We start from the raw sequence: 20,961 nt of genomic DNA on the forward strand, positions 1-20,961 counted from the left end.
CCAAAAAACCCCTAAAAAATCCTCAAAAAATCCCCAAAAAAATCCTCAAAAAATCCCCAAAAAATCCCCAAAAAACCCCCAAAAATCTTGAAAAAAAATCGAAAAAACCCCCAAAAAATCCTCAAAAAATCCCCAAAAACCCCCCCAAAAAAACCCCCCAAAACCCCCAAAAAACCCCCTAAAAAAATCCCCAAAAATCCCCAAAAAACCCCCAAAAAACCCCCAAAAAATCCCAAAAAAATACAAAAAAACCCCCAAAAAAACCCCAAAAAATCCCCAAAAAATACAAAAAAAATCCCCCCAAAAAACCCCCAAAAATCTTGAAAAAAATTCGAAAAAACCCCCAAAAATCCCTAAAAAATCCCCAAAAAATCCTCAAAAAATCCCCAAAAATCCCCAAAAAACCCCCAAAAATCTTGAAAATAATTCGAAAAAAATCCCAAAAAATCCCCAAAAATCCTCAAAAAATCCCCAAAAAATCCCAAAGAAATCCTCAAAAAATCCCCAAAAAATCCCCAAAAAACCCCCAAAAAACCCCCAAAAAATCCCCAAAAATCTTGAAAAAAATCCTCAAAAAATCCCAAAAAATCCCCCAAAAATCCCAAAAAAACACAAAAAAATCCCCAAAAACCCCCCAAAAATCTTGAAAAAAATCCCAAAAAACCCCGAAAAAATCCCAAAAAATCCCCAAAAAATCCTCAAAAAATCCTCAAAAAATCCCCCAAAAATCCCCAAAAAACCCCCAAAAATCTTGAAAAAAATCCCAAAAACCCCCCAAAAAACCCCCAAAAATCTTGAAAATAATTCGAAAAAAATCCCAAAAAATCCCCCAAAAATCCCCAAAAAACCCCAAAAAAACCTCAAAAAATCCCCAAAAAATCCTCAAAAAAATACAAAAAAATCCCCAAAAAATCCCCAAAAAATCCTCAAAAAAATCCCAAAAAATCCCCAAAAAACCCCAAAAAATCCTCAAAAAATCCTCAAAAAATCCCCAAAAAACCCCCAAAAACCCCCAAAAAATCCCCAAAAAACCCCCAAAAAATCCAAAACAAATTCCAAACCCCCCCCCCCATAACCACCCCCCAAATCCCCGCGGTGCCCGCGGCGCAGGTGGCAGGATGAGCTCGTGCAGCTCGCGGGCGCTGACGCTGCTGAGCAGCGTTTTCGGGGCGTGCGGGCTGCTCCTGGTGGGCATCGCCGTGTCCACGGACTACTGGCTCTACATGGAGGAGGGCGTGGTGTCCCCCCAGAACCAGAGCACCGAGGTGCGCATGGCGCTGCACGCGGGGCTCTGGCGCGTCTGCTTCTTCGCAGGTACCCCCGAACCCCAAAAGAAACCCCAGGCCGGGCTGCCAGGGGGGAAAAGAGCCGAGAAAAGGGGGATTGGGAGGGGGGAATGGGGGTTTAGGGGGGGAATTGGGGAATTGGGGGGGGAAATTGGGGTTTGGGGGGGAAAAATGGGATTTTAGGGGGGGAATTGGGGGTGTGGGGGGGGAAATTGGGGGTTTGGGGGGAAAAAATGGGATTTTAAGGGGGGAAATTGGGGGTTGGGGGGGGAAAATGGGATTTTAGGGGGGAATTGGGGGGTGTGGGGGGGAAAAATGGGATTTTAGGGGGGAATTGGGGGTTTGGGGGGGGGAAAATGGGATTTTAGGGGGGGAATTGGGGGTTTGGGGGGGGGAAATGGGGTTTGGGGGGAAAAATGGGATTTTAGGGGGGGATTTGGAGGGGTTTGGGGGGGAAATTGGGGGTTTGGGGGAAAAAATGGGATTTTAAGGGGGGGAATTGGGGGGTTTGGGGGGGGAAATTGGGGGTTTGGGGGAAAAAATGGGATTTTGGGGGGGAAAAATGGGATTTTAGGGGGGGATTTGGGGGTTTGGGGGGGAAAAATGGGAGTTTGGGGGAAAAAATGGGATTTTAAGGGGGGAATTGGGGGTTTGGGGGGGAAATTGGGGGTTTGGGGGAAAAAATGGGATTTTAAGGGGGGAATTGGGGGGTTTGGGGGGGGAATTGGGGGTTTGGGGGGAAAAAATGGGATTTTAGGGGGGGAATTGGGGGTTTGGGGGGGGAAAAATGGGATTTTAGGGGGGGAAATTGGGGGTTTGGGGGGGGAAATGGGATTTTAGGGGGGGGAAATGGGATTTTAGGGGGGGATTTGGGGTTTGGGAGGGGAAATTGGGAGTTTGGGGGAAAAAATGGGATTTTGGGGGAAAAAATGGGATTTTAGGGGGGGATTTGGGGGGTTTGGGGGGGAAAATGGGATTTTAGGGGGGGAATTGGGGGTTTGGGGGGGGAAATGGGATTTTAGGGGGGGAATTGGGGGTTTGGGGGGGGAAATTGGGAGTTTGGGGGAAAAAATGGGATTTTAGGGGGGGAATTGGGGGGTTTGGGGGGAAAAATGGGATTTTAGGGGGGGGAATTGGGGGGTCGGGGGGGAAAATGGGAGTTGGGGGGGAAAAAATGGGATTTTAGGGGGGGTTTGGGGGTTTGGGGGGGGAAATTGGGGTTTGGGGGGGGAAAATGGGATTTTAGGGGGGGATTTGGGGGGTTTGGGGGGAAAAAATGGGATTTTAGGGGGGAATTTGGGGGTTTGGGGGGAAAAAATGGGATTTTAGGGGGAAAAAATGGGATTTTAGGGGGGGAATTGGGGGTTTGGGGGGGAAAAAATGGGATTTTAGGGGGGGAATTGGGGGGTTTGGGGGGGGAAATGGGATTTTAGGGGGGGAATTGGGGGGTTTGGGGGAAAAAATGGGATTTTAAGGGGGGAAATTGGGGGTTTGGGGGGGAAATTGGGGGTTTGGGGGAAAAAATGGGATTTTAGGGGGGAATTGGGGGGTTTGGGGGGGGAAAATGGGGGTTTGGGGGGAAAAATGGGATTTTCTAGGGGGGAATTGGGGGGTTTGGGGGGGAAAATGGGATTTTAAGGGGGGAAATTGGGGGGTTTGGGGGGGGAAATTGGGAGTTTGGGGGAAAAAATGGGATTTTAGGGGGGGAATTGGGGGTTGGGGGGGGAAAATGGGATTTTAGGGGGGAATTTGGGGGTGTGGGGGGGAAATTGGGAGTTTGGGGGAAAAAATGGGATTTTAGGGGGGGATTGGGGGTTTGGGGGAGTAAAAATGGGATTTTAGGGGGGGATTTGGGGGGTTTGGGGGGGAAAAATGGGGGTCTTGGGGGGAAAAATGGGATTTTAGGGGGGAATTGGGGGTTTGGGGGAAATTGGGATTTTAGGGGGGGAATTGGGGGGTTTGGGGGGGAAATTGGGATTTGGGCGGAAAAATGGGATTTTAGGGGGGAAATTGGGGGTTTGGGGGGAAAAATGGGATTTTAGGGGGGAATTGGGGGTTTGGGGGGGAAAATGGGATTTTAGGGGGGGGATTGGGGGTTTGGGGGGGAAAATGGGATTTTAGGGGGGGGATTGGGGGTTTGGGGGGGAAAATGGGATTTTAGGGGGGGGATTTGGGGGGTTTGGGGGGGAATTGGGGGTTTGGGGGGGGGAAATGGGATTTTGGGGGGGAATTGGGGGTTGGGGGGGAAAAATGGGATTTTGGGGGGGAAAATGGGATTTTAGGGGGGAATTGGGGGTTTGGGGGGGGAAATTGGGGGGTTGGGGGGGAAAAATGGGATTTTAGGGGGGGGATTTGGGGGTTTGGGGGGGAAAATGGGATTTTAGGGGGGGAATTGGGGGGTTTGGGGGAAAAAATGGGATTTTAGGGGGGGATTTGGGGGTTTGGGGGGGGAATTGGGGGTTTGGGGGGGGGAAATGGGATTTTAGGGGGGGAATTGGGGGTTTGGGGGGGAAAAAATGGGAGTTTGGGAGGGGAAAATGGGATTTTAGGGGGGAAAAAATGGGATTTTAGGGGGGGAAATTGGGGGTTTGGGGGGGGAAAATGGGATTTTAGGGGGAGAATTGGGGGTTTGGGGGAAAAAATGGGATTTTAAGGGGGGAAATTGGGGGTTTGGGGGGGAAATTGGGGGTTTGGGGGAAAAAATGGGATTTTAGGGGGGATTTGGGGGTTTGGGGGGGAAATTGGGGGTTTGGGGGGGGGAAATGGGATTTATGGGGGGGAATTGGGGGTTTGGGGGGGAAAAATGGGATTTTAGGGGGGGAATTGGGGGTTTGGGGGAAAAATGGGATTTTAGGGGGGATTTGGGGGTTTGAGGGGGGGAAAAATGGGATTTTAGGGGGGGAATTGGGGGTTTGGGGGGGAAAAATGGGATTTTAGGGGGGGAATTGGGGGTTTGGGGGGAAAAATGGGATTTTAGGGGGGAATTGGGGGTTTGGGGGAAATTGGGATTTTAGGGGGGGAATTGGGGGGTTTGGGGGGGAAAAAATGGGATTTTAGGGGGGGAATTGGGGGTTTGGGGGGAAAAATGGGATTTTAGGGGGGATTTGGGGGTTTGGGGGGGAAATTGGGGGTTTGGGGGGGGGAAATGGGATTTTAGGGGGGGAATTGGGGGGTTTGGGGGGGAAATTGGGGGTTTGGGGGGGTAAATGGGATTTTAGGGGGGGAATTGGGGGTTTGGGGGGGAAATTGGGAGTTTGGGGGAAAAAATGGGATTTTAGGGGGGAATTGGGAGTTTGGGGGGGAAATTGGGGGTTTGGGGGGAAAAAATGGGATTTTAAGGGGGAAAAAATGGGATTTTAGGGGGGGAATTGGGGGTTTGGGGGGGGAAATTGGGGGTTTGGGGGGAAAAAATGGGATTTTAGGGGGAATTGGGGGTTTTTTATGGGTAAAAAGGGGGGTTTGGGGGTTTGGGGGTTTTAGGGGAAGATTTTGGGGTCTTGGGGGAGGAAATTCGGGGTTCGGGGGAGAAAATTGGGGGTTTAGGGGCAGATTAGGGGGAGATTTGGGGGTTTAGGGGGAATTTGGGGGTTTTAAGAAGAAATTTGGGGTTTTAGAAATTTGGGGTCTTATGAGAGAAAATTCGGGGTTTCGGGGCAGATTTTGGGGTTTTAGGGGCATTTGTTGGGATTTGGAAGGAGAAATTTGGCGTTTTAGGGGGAGAAATTGGGGTTTTAGGGGTTATAAGGGGAGATTTGGGGGATTTTGGGGTGCCTGGAGGCGATTTGGGGGTCTTAGGGGGAGAAATTGGGAGATTTTTGGGGATTTTGGGGGTCCTGGGGTAATTTTGGGGTAATTTTGGGAGGTTTTGAGGTCCTCCAGGATGGGAAAAGGGGATTTGGGGGCGATTTTGGGGCTATTTTGTGGATTTTTGGGGCTATTTTGGGGCTGTTTTGGGGCTCCCAGGGGGGTTTTGGGGGTCCCGAGTTGATTTTTGGGGTAATTTTGGGAGGTTTTGGGGGTTTTTGGGGTCCCCCAGGACGGGAAAAGGGGCGCTGCGTGGCCTCCGAGTATTTCCTGGAGCCGGAGCTGAATTTGGTGACGGAAAACACCGAAAACATCCTCAGTAAGGGGCGATTTGGGGCAATTTGGGAGAATTTGGGGGATTTGGGGGGGTCCGAGGAGGAATTTGGGGAGAATTCGGGGGGATTTGCAGGATTTTTGGGGGAATTTGGGGGGATTTTGGGGAGAATTTGGGGATTTTGGGGGTTTTGGGGGTCTGGGAATTCCGGGGTTTTTTTTTTTTGGAGGGGTCTTGGGGGTCTCGGGGTGAATTTGGGGTGAATTTGGGGGAAATTTGGGTGAATTCGGGGGAGATTTGAGGGGGTTTTTGGGGGTTTGGGAATTCCGGGGTTTTTTGGGGAGGATTCTCGGGGTGAATTTGGGGTGAATTCAGGGAAAATTTGGGAGGAATTTGGAGGAGATTTGGGGAGAAATTGAGGGAATTTGGGGGAGATTTGAGGGGGTTTTGGGGTTTTTGGGGGGTTTGGGAATTCCGGGTTTTTTTGGGGAGGATTCTCGGGAGTCTCGGGGTGAATTTGGGGTGAATTCGGGGAAATTTGAGGACAAATTGAGGGAATTTCGGGGAGATTTGAGGGGGTTTTTTGGGGTTTTGGGGGGTTTGGGAATTCCGGTTTTTTTTGGGGGGGATTCTCGGGGTGAATTTGGGGTGAATTCAGGGAAAATTTGGGAGGAATTTGGAGGAGATTTGGGAGAAATTGAGGGAATTTGGGGGAGATTTGGGGGGGGTTGGGGTTTTTGGGGGTTTGGGAATTCCGGGTTTTTTTGGGGGGGTCTTGGTGGTCTCGAGGTGAACTTGGGGAAAATTTGGGGCGAATTTGGGGGAGATTTGGGGAGAAATTGAGGGAATTTGGGGGAGATTTGAGGAGTTTTTTGGGGGGTTTTTGGGGGTTTGGGAATTCCGGGGTTTTTTTGGGGGGAATTCTCGGGAGTCTCGGGGTGAATTTGGGGTGAATTCGGGGAAATTTGAGGACAAATTGAGGGAATTTCGGGGAGATTTGAGGGGGTTTTTTGGGGTTTTGGGGGGTTTGGGAATTCCGGGGTTTTTTGGGGGGGATTCTCGGGGTGAATTTGGGGTGAATTCAGGGAAAATTTGAGAGGAACTTGGAGGAGATTTGGGGAGAAATTGAGGGAATTTGGGGGAGATTTGAGGAGTTTTTTTGGGGGTTTTTTGGAGTTTGGGAATTCCGGGGTTTTTTTGGGGGGGGGTCTCGGGAGTCTCGGGGTGAATTTGGGGTGAATTTGGGGAAAATTTGGGAGGAATTTGGAGGAGATTTGGGGAGAAATTGAGGGAATTTGGGGGAGATTTGAGGGGGTTTTGGGGTTTTTGGGGGTTTGGGAATTCCGGGGTTTTTTTGGGGGGGTCTTGGTGGTCTCGAGGTGAACTTGGGGAAAATTTGGGGCGAATTTGGGGGAGATTTGGGGAGAAATTGAGGGAATTTCGGGGAGATTTGAGGGGGTTTTGGGGGTTTTTTTGGGGGGGATTCTCGGGGTGAATTTGGGGTGAATTCAGGGAAAATTTGGGAGGAATTTGGAGGAGATTTGGGGAGAAATTGAGGGAATTTGGGGGAGATTTGAGGGGTTTTTTTGGGGTTTTTGGGGGTTTGGGAATTCCGGGGTTTTTTTGGGGGGAATTCTCGGGAGTCACGGGGTGAATTTGGGGTGAATTCGGGGAAATTTGAGGACAAATTGAGGGAATTTCGGGGAGATTTGAGGGGGTTTTTTGGGGTTTTGGGGGGTTTGGGAATTCCGGGGTTTTTTTGGGGGGGGTCTCGGGGGTTTTGGGGTGAATTTGGGGGGGGGTCCCGACTTTTTCTGCCCCTCGCCCGCCCCCCCAGAGACGGTGAGGACCGCGACCCCCTTCCCCATGGTCAGCCTGTTCCTGGTGTTCACCGCCTTCGTCATCAGCAACGTGGGGCACATCCGGCCCCAAAGGACCCTCCTGGCCTTCGTCTCGGGCATCTTCTTCATCCTCTCGGGTGAGGGAGACCCCCAGACCCCACCCCGGGGCTCCCCAAAATCCAAACAGCCCCAAAACCCCCCGATTTCCCCCCAAAAATCCGCCCCCAAATCACCTCCCCCCAGCCCGTTCTGCCTCTTCATCTTCGTCATCCTCTTCAGGGAGTGGGAGGCCCAAAATTGGTCCAAATCGCCCCCCAAAATTGGCCAAAATTCCCTCCAAAATTGGTCCAAATCGCCCCCCAAAATTGGCCAAAATTCCCTCCAAAATTGGTCCAAATCGCCCCCCAAAATTGGCCAAAATTCCCTCCAAAATTGGTCCAAGTCTCCCCCCAAAATTGGCCAAAATTCCCTCCAAAATTGGTCCAAATCGCCCCCCAAAATTGGCCAAAATTCCCTCCAAAATTGGTCCAAATCCCCCCAAAATTGGCCCAAATCCCCCCAAAATTGACCCAAATCCCCCCAAAATCGACCCAAATCCCCCCAAACTGGCCAAAATCCCCCCCAAATTGACCCAAATCCCCCCCAAAATTGACCCAAATCCCCCCAAAATCGACCCAAATCCCCCCAAACTGGCCAAAATCCCCCCCAAATTGACCCAAATCCCCCCCAAAATTGACCCAAATCCGCCCAAAATTGGCCCAAATCCGCCCAAAATTGACCCAAATCCCCCCCAAAATTGGCCAAAATCCCCCCAAAAATGACCCAAATCACCCCAAAATCCCCCCAAATCCGCCCAAAATTGTCCCAAATCCGCCCAAAATTGACCCAAATCCCCCCAAAATTGACCCAAATCCCCCCCAAAATTGGCCCAAATCCGCCCAAAATTGACCCAAATCCGCCCAAAATTGACCCAAATTCCCCCAAATTGGCCAAAATCCCCCCAAAAATGACCCAAATCACCCCCAAAATTGACCCAAATCACCCCCCAAATTGGCCCAAATCCCCCCAAAATTGACCCAAATCCCCCCAAAATTGACCCAAATCCGCCCAAAATTGGCCCAAATCCGCCCAAAATTGACCCAAATCCCCCCCAAAATTGACCCAAATCCCCCCCAAAATTGACCGAAATCCCCCCAAAATTGACCCAAATCCCCCCAAAATTGACCCAAATCCCCCCAAAATTGGCCCAAATCCCCCCAAAATTGGCCCAAATCCCCCCAAAAATTGACCCAAATCCCCCCAAAATTGACCCAAATCCCCCCCAAAATTAACCCAAATCCCCCCAAAATCCCCCAAAATCCCCTAAAAATCCTCATTTCTCTCCCGTTTTTCCCCCGTTTTCCCCCAAATTTTCTCCAAATCTTCCCAAATTTTTTCGGGATTCCCCAAATTCCCAAATTTTCTCTCTCCCAGGCCTCTCGCTGGTGGTGGGGCTGGTTCTGTGTCCCAAAACCCCCCAAAATCCCCCCAAATCCCCCTAAATCCCCTAAAAATCCTCATTTCTCTCCCGTTTTTCCCCCGTTTTTCCCCAAATTTTCTCCAAATCTTCCCAAATTTTTTCGGGATTCCCCAAATTCCCAAATTTTCCCTCTCCCAGGCCTCTCGCTGGTGGTGGGGCCGGTTCTGTATCCCAAAACCCCCCCAAAATCCCCCTAAAATCCCCCCAAAATCCCCTAAAAATCCTCATTTCTCTCCCGTTTTTCCCCCGTTTTTCCCCAAATTTTCTCCAAATCTTCCCAAATTTTTTCGGGATTCCCCAAATTCCCAAATTTTTCCCCTCCCAGGCCTCTCGCTGGTGGTGGGGCTGGTTCTGTATCCCAAAACCCCCCAAAATCCCCCCAAAATGCCCCCAAAATCCCCTAAAAATCCTCATTTCTCTCCCGTTTTTCCCCCGTTTTCCCCCAAATTTTCTCCAAATCTTCCCAAATTTTTTCGGGATTCCCCAAATTCCCAAATTTTCCCTCTCCCAGGCCTCTCGCTGGTGGTGGGGCTGGTTCTGTGTCCCAAAACCCCCCAAAATCCCCCCAAAATGCCCCCAAAATCCCCTAAAAATCCTCATTTCTCTCCCGTTTTTCCCCCGTTTTTCCCCAAATTTTCTCCAAATCTTCCCAAATTTTTTCGGGATCCCCCCAAATTCCCAAATTTTTCCTCTCCCAGGCCTCTCGCTGGTGGTGGGGCTGGTTCTGTGTCCCAAAACCCCCCAAAATCCCCCCAAATCCCCCTAAATCCCCTAAAAATCCTCATTTCTCTCCCGTTTTTCCCCCGTTTTTCCCCAAATTTTCTCCAAATCTTCCCAAATTTTTTCGGGATTCCCCCAAATTCCCAAATTTTTCCCCTCCCAGGCCTCTCGCTGGTGGTGGGGCCGGTTCTGTGTCCCAAAACCCCCCCAAAATCCCCCAAAATCCCCTAAAATCCCCCTAAAATCCCCTAAAAATCCTCATTTCTCTCCCGTTTTTCCCCAAATTTTCTCCAAATCTTCCCAAATTTTTTCGGGATTCCCCAAATTCCCAAATTTTTCCCCTCCCAGGCCTCTCGCTGGTGGTGGGGCTGGTTCTGTATCCCAAAACCCCCCAAAATCCCCCTAAAATCCCCCAAAATCCCCTAAAAATCCTCATTTCTCTCCCGTTTTTCCCCCGTTTTTCCCCAAATTTTCTCCAAATCTTCCCAAATTTTTTTGGGATTCCCCCAAATTCCCAAATTTTTCCCCTCCCAGGCCTCTCGCTGGTGGTGGGGCCGGTTCTGTATCCCAAAACCCCCCCAAAATCCCCCACGAAATCCCCCAAAATCCCCTAAAAATCCTCATTTCTCTCCCGTTTTTCCCCCGTTTTCCCCCAAATTTTCTCCAAATCTTCCCAAATTTTTTCGGGATTCCCCAAATTCCCAAATTTTCCCTCTCCCAGGCCTCTCGCTGGTGGTGGGGCCGGTTCTGTATCCCAAAACCCCCCAAAATCCCCCTAAAATCCCCCAAAATCCCCTAAAAATCCTCATTTCTCTCCCGTTTTTCCCCCATTTTTCCCCAATTTTTCTCCAAATCTTCCCAAATTTTTTCGGGATTCCCCAAATTCCCAAATTTTTCCCCTCCCAGGCCTCTCGCTGGTGGTGGGGCTGGTTCTGTGTCCCAAAACCCCCCAAAATCCCCCTAAAATCCCCCAAAATCCACTAAAAATCCTCATTTCTCTCCCGTTTTTCCCCCGTTTTTCCCCAAATTTTCTCCAAATCTTCCCAAATTTTTTCGGGATTCCCCCAAATTCCCAAATTTTCCCTCTCCCAGGCCTCTCGCTGGTGGTGGGGCCGGTTCTGTATCCCAAAACCCCCCCAAAATCCCCCTAAAATCCCCCCAAAATCCCCTAAAAATCCTCATTTCTCTCCCGTTTTTCCCCCGTTATCCCCCAAATTTTCTCCAAATCTTCCCAAATTTTTTCGGGATTCCCCAAATTCCCAAATTTTTCCCCTCCCAGGCCTCTCGCTGGTGGTGGGGCTGGTTCTGTGTCCCAAAACCCCCCAAAATCCCCCTAAAATCCCCCTAAAATCTCCTAAAAATCCTCATTTCTCTCCTGTTTTTCCCCCGTTTTCCCCCAAATTTTCTCCAAATCTTCCCAAATTTTTTCGGGATTCCCCAAATTCCCAAATTTTTCCCCTCCCAGGCCTCTCGCTGGTGGTGGGGCTGGTTCTGTGTCCCAAAACCCCCCAAAATCCCCCTAAAATCCCCCTAAAATCTCCTAAAAATCCTCATTTCTCTCCTGTTTTTCCCCCGTTTTCCCCCAAATTTTCTCCAAATCTTCCCAAATTTTTTCGGGATTCCCCAAATTCCCAAATTTTCCCTCTCCCAGGCCTCTCGCTGGTGGTGGGGCTGGTTCTGTGTCCCAAAACCCCCCAAAATCCCCCCAAAATCCCCCAAAATCCCCCAAAATCCTCATTTCTCTCCCGTTTTTCCCCCGTTTTTCCCCAAATTTTCTCCAAATCTTCCCAAATTTTTTCGGGATTCCCCCAAATTCCCAAATTTTCTCTCTCCCAGGCCTCTCGCTGGTGGTGGGGCTGGTTCTGTGTCCCAAAACCCCCCTAGAACCCCTAAAATCCCCCAAAATCCCCCTAAAATCCCCTAAAAATCCTCATTTCTCTCCCGTTTTTCCCCCGTTTTTCCCCAAATTTTCTCCAAATCTTCCCAAATTTTTTCGGGATTCCCCCAAATTCCCAAATTTTCTCTCTCCCAGGCCTCTCGCTGGTGGTGGGGCTGGTTCTGTATCCCAAAACCCCCCAAAATCCCCCTAAAATCCCCCAAAATCCCCTAAAAATCCTCATTTCTCTCCCGTTTTCCCCCCGTTTTCCCCCAAATTTTCTCCAAATCTTCCCAAATTTTTTCGGGATTCCCCAAATTCCCAAATTTTTCCCCTCCCAGGCCTCTCGCTGGTGGTGGGGCTGGTTCTGTATCCCAAAACCCCCCAAAATCCCCCTAAAATCCCCCAAAATCCCCCCTAAATCCTCATTTCTCTCCCGTTTTTCCCCCGTTTTTCCCCAAATTTTCTCCAAATCTTCCCAAATTTTTTCGGGATTCCCCAAATTCCCAAATTTTTCCCCTCCCAGGCCTCTCGCTGGTGGTGGGGCTGGTTCTGTGTCCCAAAATCCCCCAAAATCCCCCAAAATCCCCTAAAATCCCCCAAAATCCCCTAAAAATCCTCATTTCTCTCCCGTTTTTCCCCAAATTTTCTCCAAATCTTCCCAAATTTTTTCGGGATTCCCCCAAATTCCCAAATTTTCCCTCTCCCAGGCCTCTCGCTGGTGGTGGGGCTGGTTCTGTGTCCCAAAACCCCCCAAAATCCCCCAAAATCCCCCAAAATCCCCTAAAAATCCTCATTTCTCTCCCGTTTTTCCCCCGTTTTTCCCCAAATTTTCTCCAAATCTTCCCAAATTTTTTCGGGATTCCCCAAATTCCCAAATTTTTCCCCTCCCAGGCCTCTCGCTGGTGGTGGGGCTGGTTCTGTATCCCAAAACCCCCCAAAATCCCCCTAAAATCCCCCAAAATCCCCTAAAAATCCTCATTTCTCTCCCGTTTTTCCCCCGTTTTCCCCCAAATTTTCTCCAAATCTTCCCAAATTTTTTCGGGATTCCCCCAAATTCCCAAATTTTCTCTCTCCCAGGCCTCTCGCTGGTGGTGGGGCTGGTTCTGTGTCCCAAAATCCCCCAAAATCCCCTAAAATCCCCCCAAAATGCCCCCAAAATCCTCATTTCTCTCCCGTTTTTCCCCCGTTTTCCCCCAAATTTTCTCCAAATCTTCCCAAATTTTTTCGGGATTCCCCAAATTCCCAAATTTTCTCTCTCCCAGGCCTCTCGCTGGTGGTGGGGCTGGTTCTGTATCCCAAAACCCCCCCAAAATCCCCCTAAAATCCCCCAAAATCCCCCCTAAATCCTCATTTCTCTCCCGTTTTTCCCCCGTTTTTCCCCAAATTTTCTCCAAATCTTCCCAAATTTTTTCGGGATTCCCCAAATTCCCAAATTTTCCCTCTCCCAGGCCTCTCGCTGGTGGTGGGGCTGGTTCTGTATCCCAAAACCCCCCAAAATCCCCCTAAAATCCCCCAAAATCCCCTAAAAATCCTCATTTCTCTCCCGTTTTTCCCCCGTTTTTCCCCAAATTTTCTCCAAATCTTCCCAAATTTTTTCGGGATTCCCCAAATTCCCAAATTTTCTCTCTCCCAGGCCTCTCGCTGGTGGTGGGGCTGGTTCTGTATCCCAAAACCCCCCAAAATCCCCCCAAATCCCCCAATATGCCCCCAAAATCCTCATTTCTCTCCCAAATTCCCTCATTTCTCCCCCAAATTTTCTCCAAATCTTCCCAAATTTTTTCGGGATTCCCCCAAATTCCCAAATTTTCCCTCTCCCAGGCCTCTCGCTGGTGGTGGGGCTGGTTCTGTGTCCCAAAACCCCCCTAGAACCCCTAAAATCCCCCAAAATCCCCCAAAATCCCCTAAAAATCCTCATTTCTCTCCCGTTTTTCCCCCGTTTTCCCCCAAATTTTCTCCAAATCTTCCCAAATTTTTTCGGGATCCCCCAAATTCCCAAATTTTCCCTCTCCCAGGCCTCTCGCTGGTGGTGGGGCTGGTTCTGTGTCCCAAAACCCCCCTAGAACCCCTAAAATCCCCCAAAATCCCCCTAAAATCCCCCAAAATCCTCATTTCTCTCCCGTTTTTCCCCCGTTTTTCCCCAAATTTTCTCCAAATCTTCCCAAATTTTTTCGGGATTCCTCCAAATTCCCAAATTTTTCCCCTCCCAGGCCTCTCGCTGGTGGTGGGGCCGGTTCTGTGTCCCAAAATCCCCTAAAATCCCCTAAAAACCCCCCAAAATCCCCTAAAAATCCTCATTTCTCTCCCGTTTTTCCCCCGTTTTTCCCCAAATTTTCTCCAAATCTTCCCAAATTTTTTCGGGATTCCCCAAATTCCCAAATTTTCTCTCTCCCAGGCCTCTCGCTGGTGGTGGGGCTGGTTCTGTATCCCAAAACCCCCCAAAATCCCCCTAAAATCCCCCAAAATCCTCATTTCTCTCCCGTTTTTCCCCCGTTTTTCCCCAAATTTTCTCCAAATCTTCCCAAATTTTTTCGGGATTCCTCCAAATTCCCAAATTTTTCCCCTCCCAGGCCTCTCGCTGGTGGTGGGGCTGGTTCTGTGTCCCAAAACCCCCCAAAATCCCCCTAAAATCCCCCAAAATCCCCTAAAAATCCTCATTTCTCTCCCGTTTTTCCCCCGTTTTTCCCCAAATTTTCTCCAAATCTTCCCAAATTTTTTCGGGATTCCCCCAAATTCCCAAATTTTCTCTCTCCCAGGCCTCTCGCTGGTGGTGGGGCTGGTTCTGTATCCCAAAACCCCCCAAAATCCCCCTAAAATCCCCCAAAATCCTCATTTCTCTCCCGTTTTTCCCCCGTTTTCCCCCAAATTTTCTCCAAATCTTCCCAAATTTTTTCGGGATTCCCCAAATTCCCAAATTTTCTCTCTCCCAGGCCTCTCGCTGGTGGTGGGGCTGGTTCTGTGTCCCAAAACCCCCCAAAATCCCCCCAAATCCCCCTAAATCCCCTAAAAATCCTCATTTCTCTCCCGTTTTTCCCCCGTTTTTCCCCAAATTTTCTCCAAATCTTCCCAAATTTTTTCGGGATTCCCCAAATTCCCAAATTTTCTCTCTCCCAGGCCTCTCGCTGGTGGTGGGGCTGGTTCTGTGTCCCAAAACCCCCCAAAATCCCCCTAAAATCCCCCAAAATCCCCCCAAAATCCTCATTTCTCTCCCGTTTTTCCCTCGTTTTTCCCCAATTTTTCTCCAAATCTTCCCAAATTTTTTCGGGATTCCCCAAATTCCCAAATTTTTCCCCTCCCAGGCCTCTCGCTGGTGGTGGGGCCGGTTCTGTATCCCAAAACCCCCCCAAAATCCCCCTAAAATCCCCCCAAAATCCCCTAAAAATCCTCATTTCTCTCCCGTTTTTCCCCCGTTTTTCCCCAAATTTTCTCCAAATCTTCCCAAATTTTTTCGGGATTCCCCCAAATTCCCAAATTTTCTCTCTCCCAGGCCTCTCGCTGGTGGTGGGTTTGGTTCTCTACATCTCGAGCATCAATGACGAGGTCATGAACCGCCCGGGCGGCTCCGAGCAGTATTTCCAGTACCGCTACGGTTGGAGCTTCGCCTTCGCCGCCTCCTCCTTCCTGCTCAAGGAGGTGCGTCCCAATTCCCAAAAAATCCCAAATTCCCGGAAAATCCCAAACCCCACGGGGGAAAAGGAAAAAAAAAAATGGGGGTTTTAGCTGAAAAAATGGGGTTTTTAGGTGAAAAAATGGGGGTTTTAGGGCAAAAAATGGGATTTTTATGGCCAAAAAACCGGAATTTTTTCCATGAAAAAATGGGGGGTTCTTCCCGGGAATGTGGGTTTTCCCGAAATAGTCCGGTTTTCCCCAAAAAAAAGAGTGGTTTTTCCTGAAAAAATGGGATTTTTATGTGAAAATATGGGATTTGGGGTGAAATAATAGTGGTTTTGTGGCAAAAAATTTGGGGTTTACGGCAAAAAATCGGATTTTTCCCATGAAAAGTTTGGGTTTTCTCCCCGGGAATGTGGGTTTTCCCGAAATAATCCCGGTTTTCCCCAAAAAAAGTGTTTTTTCCTGAAAAAGTGGGATTTTTCTGGGAAAAAAATGGGATTTTTCCTGAAAAACTGGGATTTCTGTGTGAAAAAATGGGGGGTTTACGGCAAAAATGGGATTTTTCCATGAAAAAATGCAGGTTTTCTCCCCAGAAATGTGGGGTTTCCTGAAAAAAACCCTGGTTTTCCCAAAAAAATAGTGATTTTTCCCGAAAAAATGGGATTTTTCCGTGAAAAAATGGGATTTTGAAGTGAAAAAATTGGGGTTTTAGGGCAAAACATTCAATTTTTCCATTAAAAAATGGGGGTTTCTTCCCAGGAAAATGGGTTTTCCCAAAATAGTCCTGGCTTTCCCAAGAAAACATGATTTTTCCTGAAAAAACGGGATTTTTCCTGAAAAACTGGGATTTTTATGTGAAAAAATGGGGGTTTACGCCAAAAAACGGGATTTTTATGCCAAAAAATTCAAGTTTTCCATGAAAAAAATGGGGTTTTCTTCCCAGGAAAATGGGTTTTCCCAAAATAATCCTGGTTTTCCCCCAAAAAAGTGGTTTTTCCTGAAGAAAATGGGATTTTTCCTGAAAAACTGGGATTTTTATGTGAGAAAATGGGGTTTACGCCAAAAAATGGGATTTTGACAAAAAAAAAAAATCAATTTTTCCATGAAAAAAACTGGGGTTTCTCCCCAAGAAAACGGGTTTTCCCCAAATCATCCCGCTTTTCCCCCAAAATTCCATTTTTTCTTTTTTCCTGATTTCCCCTGGAAAAGCCGACATTTCCCCCCAAAATCTGGATTTTTCCCATTTTAAAAAAAATCCCAATTTCCCAGAAAAATCCCACTTTTCCCCCAAAATCTCTTCTCCCAAACCGATCCCGGCTTTCCGGGGAGTTTCCCATGAAAAACCTCCTTTTTCCCAGGAAAAAATCCCCGATTTTCCCCAAAAACGGCCTTTTTCTCCCCAAAATTTTCCCACTCCAAAAAATCGGGATTTTCCCAACAAAACCCGGCCGGGTCCGCCCGGAGATCGGGGGGGGGTCCCACCAAACACAGCCAGGGGTGCCCAGGTGTGCCCAGGTGTGCCCAGGTGTGCCCAGGTGTGCCCAAGTGAGCCCCAGGTGTGCCCAGGTGTGCCCCAGGTGTGCCCAGGGGTGCCCCAGGTGTGCCCCAGGTGTGCCCGGGTGCCCCAGGTGTGCCCCAGGTGTGCCCGGGTGCCCCAGGTGTGCCCCAGGTGTGCCCAGGTGTGCCCCAGGTGTGCCCAGGTGTGCCCCAGGTGTGCCCAGGTGTGCCCAGGGGTGCCCCAGGTGTGCCCCAGGTGTGCCCGGGTGTGCCCAGGTGAGCCCCAGGTGAGCCCCAGGTGTGCCCAGGTGTGCCCAGGTGAGCCCAGGTGTGACCCAGGGGTGCCCCAGGGGTGCCCAGGTGAGCCCAGGTGAGCCCCAGGTGTGCCCTAGGTGAGCCCCAGGTGTGCCCAGGGGTGCCCAGGTGTCACTCAGGTGTGACCCAGCTGTGCCAGCTGTGCCACCTGTGCCCATCTCTCCCCTTTAGGGCGCAGGAGTGATGTCGGTGTACCTGTTCACCCAGGTGTCACTCAGGTGTCACCCAGGTGTCACTCAGGTGTCACTCAGGTGTCCTGGCAGTGCCACCTGTGCCCATCTCCCCCCCTTTAGGGCGCAGGAGTGATGTCGGTGTACCTGTTCACCCAGGTGTCACCCAGGTGTCACTCAGGTGTCACTCAGGTGTGCCACCTGTGCCACCTGTGCCCATCTCCCCCTTTAGGGTGCAGGAGTGATGTCGGTGTACCTGTTCACCCAGGTGTCACTCAGGTGTCACTCAGGTGTCACTCAGGTGTCCTGGCAGTGCCACCTATGCCCATCTCCCCCCTTAGGGCGCAGGAGTGATGTCGGTGTACCTGTTCACCCAGGTGTCACTCAGGTGTCACTCAGGTGTCACTCAGGTGTCCTGGCAGTGCCACCTGTGCCACCTGTGCCCATCTCTCCCCCTTAGGGCGCAGGAGTGATGTCGGTGTACCTGTTCACCCAGGTGTCACTCAGGTGTCACTCAGGTGTCCTGGCAGTGCCACCTGTGCCCATCTCCCCCTTTAGGGCGCAGGAGTGATGTCGGTGTACCTGTTCACCCTGGTGTCACCCAGGTGTGCCACCTGTGCCACCTGTGCCCATCTCCCCCCTTAGGGCGCAGGAGTGATGTCGGTGTACCTGTTCACCCAGGTGTCACTCAGGTGTCACCCAGGTGTCACTCAGGTGTCACTCAGGTGTCACCCAGGTGTCACTCAGCTGTGCCACCTGTGCCCATCTCCCCCCTTAGGGCGCAGGAGTGATGTTGGTGTACCTGTTCACCCAGGTGTCACTCAGGTGTCACTCAGGTGTCAGGTGTCACTCAGGTGTCACTCAGGTGTCACTCAGGTGTCACCCAGGTGTCACTCAGGTGTGCCACCTGTGCCCATCTCCCCCTTTAGGGCGCAGGAGTGATGTCGGTGTACCTGTTCACCCAGGTGTCACTCAGGTGTCACTCAGGTGTCACTCAGGTGTCCTGGCAGTGCCACCTGTGCCACCTGTGCCCATCTCTCCCCCTTTAGGGCGCAGGAGTGATGTCGGTGTACCTGTTCACCCAGGTGTCACTCAGGTGTCACTCAGGTGTCACCCAGGTGTCACTCAGGTGTCCTGGCAGTGCCACCTGTGCCACCTGTGCCCATCTCCCCCCTTAGGGCGCAGGAGTGATGTCGGTGTACCTGTTCACCCAGGTGTCACTCAGGTGTCACTCAGGTGTCACTCAGGTGTCCTGGCAGTGCCACCTGTGCCACCTGTGCCCATCTCCCCCCTTAGGGCGCAGGAGTGATGTCGGTGTACCTGTTCACCCAGGTGTCACTCAGGTGTCACTCAGGTGTCACTCAGGTGTCAGGTGTCACTCAGGTGTCACTCAGGTGTCACTCAGGTGTCACCCAGGTGTCACTCAGGTGTCCTGGCAGTGCCACCTGTGCCAGCTGTGCCCATCTCCCCCCTTAGGGCGCAGGAGTGATGTCGGTGTACCTGTTCACCCAGGTGTCACTCAGGTGTCACTCAGGTGTCACTCAGGTGTCACTCAGCTGTGCCACCTGTGCCCATCTCTCCCTCTTTAGGGCGCAGGAGTGATGTCGGTGTACCTGTTCACCCAGGTGTCACTCAGGTGTCACTCAGGTGTCACTCAGGTGTCCTGGCAGTGCCACCTGTGCCACCTGTGCCCATCTCCCCCTTTAGGGCGCAGGAGTGATGTCGGTGTACCTGTTCACCCAGGTGTCACTCAGGTGTCCTGGCAGTGCCACCTGTGCCAGCTGTGCCCATCTCCCCCCTTAGGGCGCAGGAGTGATGTCGGTGTACCTGTTCACCCAGGTGTCACTCAGGTGTCACTCAGGTGTCACTCACCTGTGCCACCTGCGCCCATCTCTCCCCCCTTAGGGCGCAGGAGTGATGTCGGTGTACCTGTTCACCCAGGTGTCACTCAGGTGTCACTCAGGTGTCACTCACCTGTGCCACCTGCGCCCATCTCTCCCCCCTTAGGGCGCAGGAGTGATGTCGGTGTACCTGTTCACCCAGGTGTCACTCAGGTGTCACTCAGGTGTCACTCAGGTGTCCTGGCAGTGCCACCTGTGCCACCTGTGCCCATCTCCCCCTTTAGGGCGCAGGAGTGATGTCGGTGTACCTGTTCACCCAGGTGTCACTCAGGTGTCCTGGCAGTGCCACCTGTGCCAGCTGTGCCCATCTCCCCCCTTAGGGCGCAGGAGTGATGTCGGTGTACCTGTTCACTCAGGTGTCACCCAGGTGTCACTCAGGTGTCACTCAGGTGTCCTGGCAGTGCCACCTGTGCCACCTGTGCCCATCTCCCCCCTTAGGGCGCAGGAGTGATGTCGGTGTACCTGTTCACCCAGGTGTCACTCAGGTGTCACTCACCTGTGCCACCTGTGCCCATCTCCCCCTTAGGGCGCAGGAGTGATGTCGGTGTACCTGTTCACCCAGGTGTCACTCAGGTGTCACTCAGGTGTGCCACCTGTGCCACCTGTGCCCATCTCTCCCCCTTTAGGGCGCAGGAGTGATGTCGGTGTACCTGTTCACCAAGCGCTACGCCGAGGAGGAGCTGTGCCGCGCCCCCGCTCACCTGCTGCGCCCGCGCCTCAGCGCCTGCTCGGGGCTCTCGGGGCAGTTCCTGCAGCCGCGGGCGTGGCCGCGCGCCCGCAGCCCCTCGGACGCCTCCTCGGACGTGTCCATCCAGATGACCCAGAACTACCCGCCCGCCATCAAGTACCCGCAGCGGCCCGCGCCGCACCCGCACCTGTCCACCTCGCCCTGCTAGGGGGCACCTGCGGGGGCACACCTGGGGGGCTTGGGGGGCAGCTGGAGGGCGTCGGGGAGCACATCTGGAGGGGGTTGGGGGCACACCTGGGCGCACCTGGGGTGGGCTGGGGTATGCCTGGAGGGGGTTGGGGGCACACCTGGGTACACCTGGGCACACCTGGGGGCACCTGGGCGCACCTGGGGTGGGCTGGGGTATGCCTGGAGGGGGTTGGGGGCACACCTGGGGGCACCTGGGGGCACCTGGGATGGGCTGGGGTACGCCTGGAGAGGGTTGGGGGCACACCTGGGCACACCTGGGAGCACCTGGGCACACCTGGGTACACCTGGGCACACCTGGGGTGGTCTGGGGTACGCCTGGAGGGGGTTGGGGGCACACCTGGGCGCACCTGGGGGCACCTGGGGTGGGCTGGGGTATGCCTGGAGGGGGTTGGGGGCACACCTGGGGGGACCTGGGGGCACCTGGGATGGGCTGGGGTACGCCTGGAGGGGGTTGGGGGCACACCTGGGCACACCTGGGGGCACCTGGGGGCACCTGGGGTGGGCTGGGGTACGCCTGGAGGGGGTTGGGGGCACACCTGGGCACACCTGGGGGCACCTGGGGTGGGCTGGGGTGGGCTGGGGTACGCCTGGAGGGGGTTGGGGGCACACCTGGGCACACCTGGGAGCACCTGGGCACACCTGGGCACAGCTGGGCACACCTGGGGTGGGCTGGGGTATGCCTGGAGAGGGTTGGGGGCACACCTGGGCACACCTGGGGGCACCTGGGGGCACCTGGGGGCACCTGGGGTATGCCTGGAGGGGGTTGGGGGCACACCTGGGCACACCTGGGGGCACCTGGGCACACCTGGGATGGGCTGGGGTACGCCTGGAGGGGGTTGGGGGCACACCTGGGCACACCTGGGGGCACCTGGGGGCACCTGGGATGGGCTGGGACATACCTGGGGGCGGCTGAGGGGGTTTGGGGGCACCCCTGGGTACACCTGGGGTGGGCTGGGACACACCTGGGCACACCTGGGCACACCTGGGGGGATTTGGGGCATACCTGGGGGTGGCTGAGGGGGTTTGGGGGCACAGCTGGGCACACCTGGGGGGCTTTGGGGGCACCTGGGCACACATGAGGGGGCCTGGGGCACAGCTGGGCACACCTGGGGGTTACCTGGGCACACCTGGGACATGTGGGACAATGACACGGGGACATGGGCAGTGACCCAGAACCGCCTGGGGCACACCTGGGCACAGCTGGGGGGG

The 20,961-nt window shown here is 52.5% G+C and overlaps 1 protein-coding gene across 1 annotated transcript; it reads left to right on the top strand.

The window, feature by feature from the left end:
* Window positions 1–1,118: 1,118 nt before the first annotated feature.
* CACNG7 (calcium voltage-gated channel auxiliary subunit gamma 7) lies at window positions 1,119–19,711 on the top strand (the record flags this gene model as incomplete). Its single annotated transcript, XM_082303695.1, has 5 exons — window positions 1,119–1,314; window positions 5,323–5,409; window positions 7,202–7,342; window positions 14,808–14,953; window positions 19,442–19,711. The coding sequence occupies 5 exons, from the start codon at window positions 1,119–1,121 to the stop codon at window positions 19,709–19,711; spliced, it is 840 nt and encodes a 279-aa protein (XP_082159821.1).
* Between the last annotated feature and the right edge of the window lie 1,250 nt (window positions 19,712–20,961).

The sequence above is a fragment of the Coloeus monedula genome (genome assembly GCF_965178545.1).
Source record: "Coloeus monedula genome assembly, contig: HAP1_SCAFFOLD_748, whole genome shotgun sequence".
In the NCBI taxonomy this organism is placed as follows: domain Eukaryota; kingdom Metazoa; phylum Chordata; class Aves; order Passeriformes; family Corvidae; genus Coloeus; species Coloeus monedula.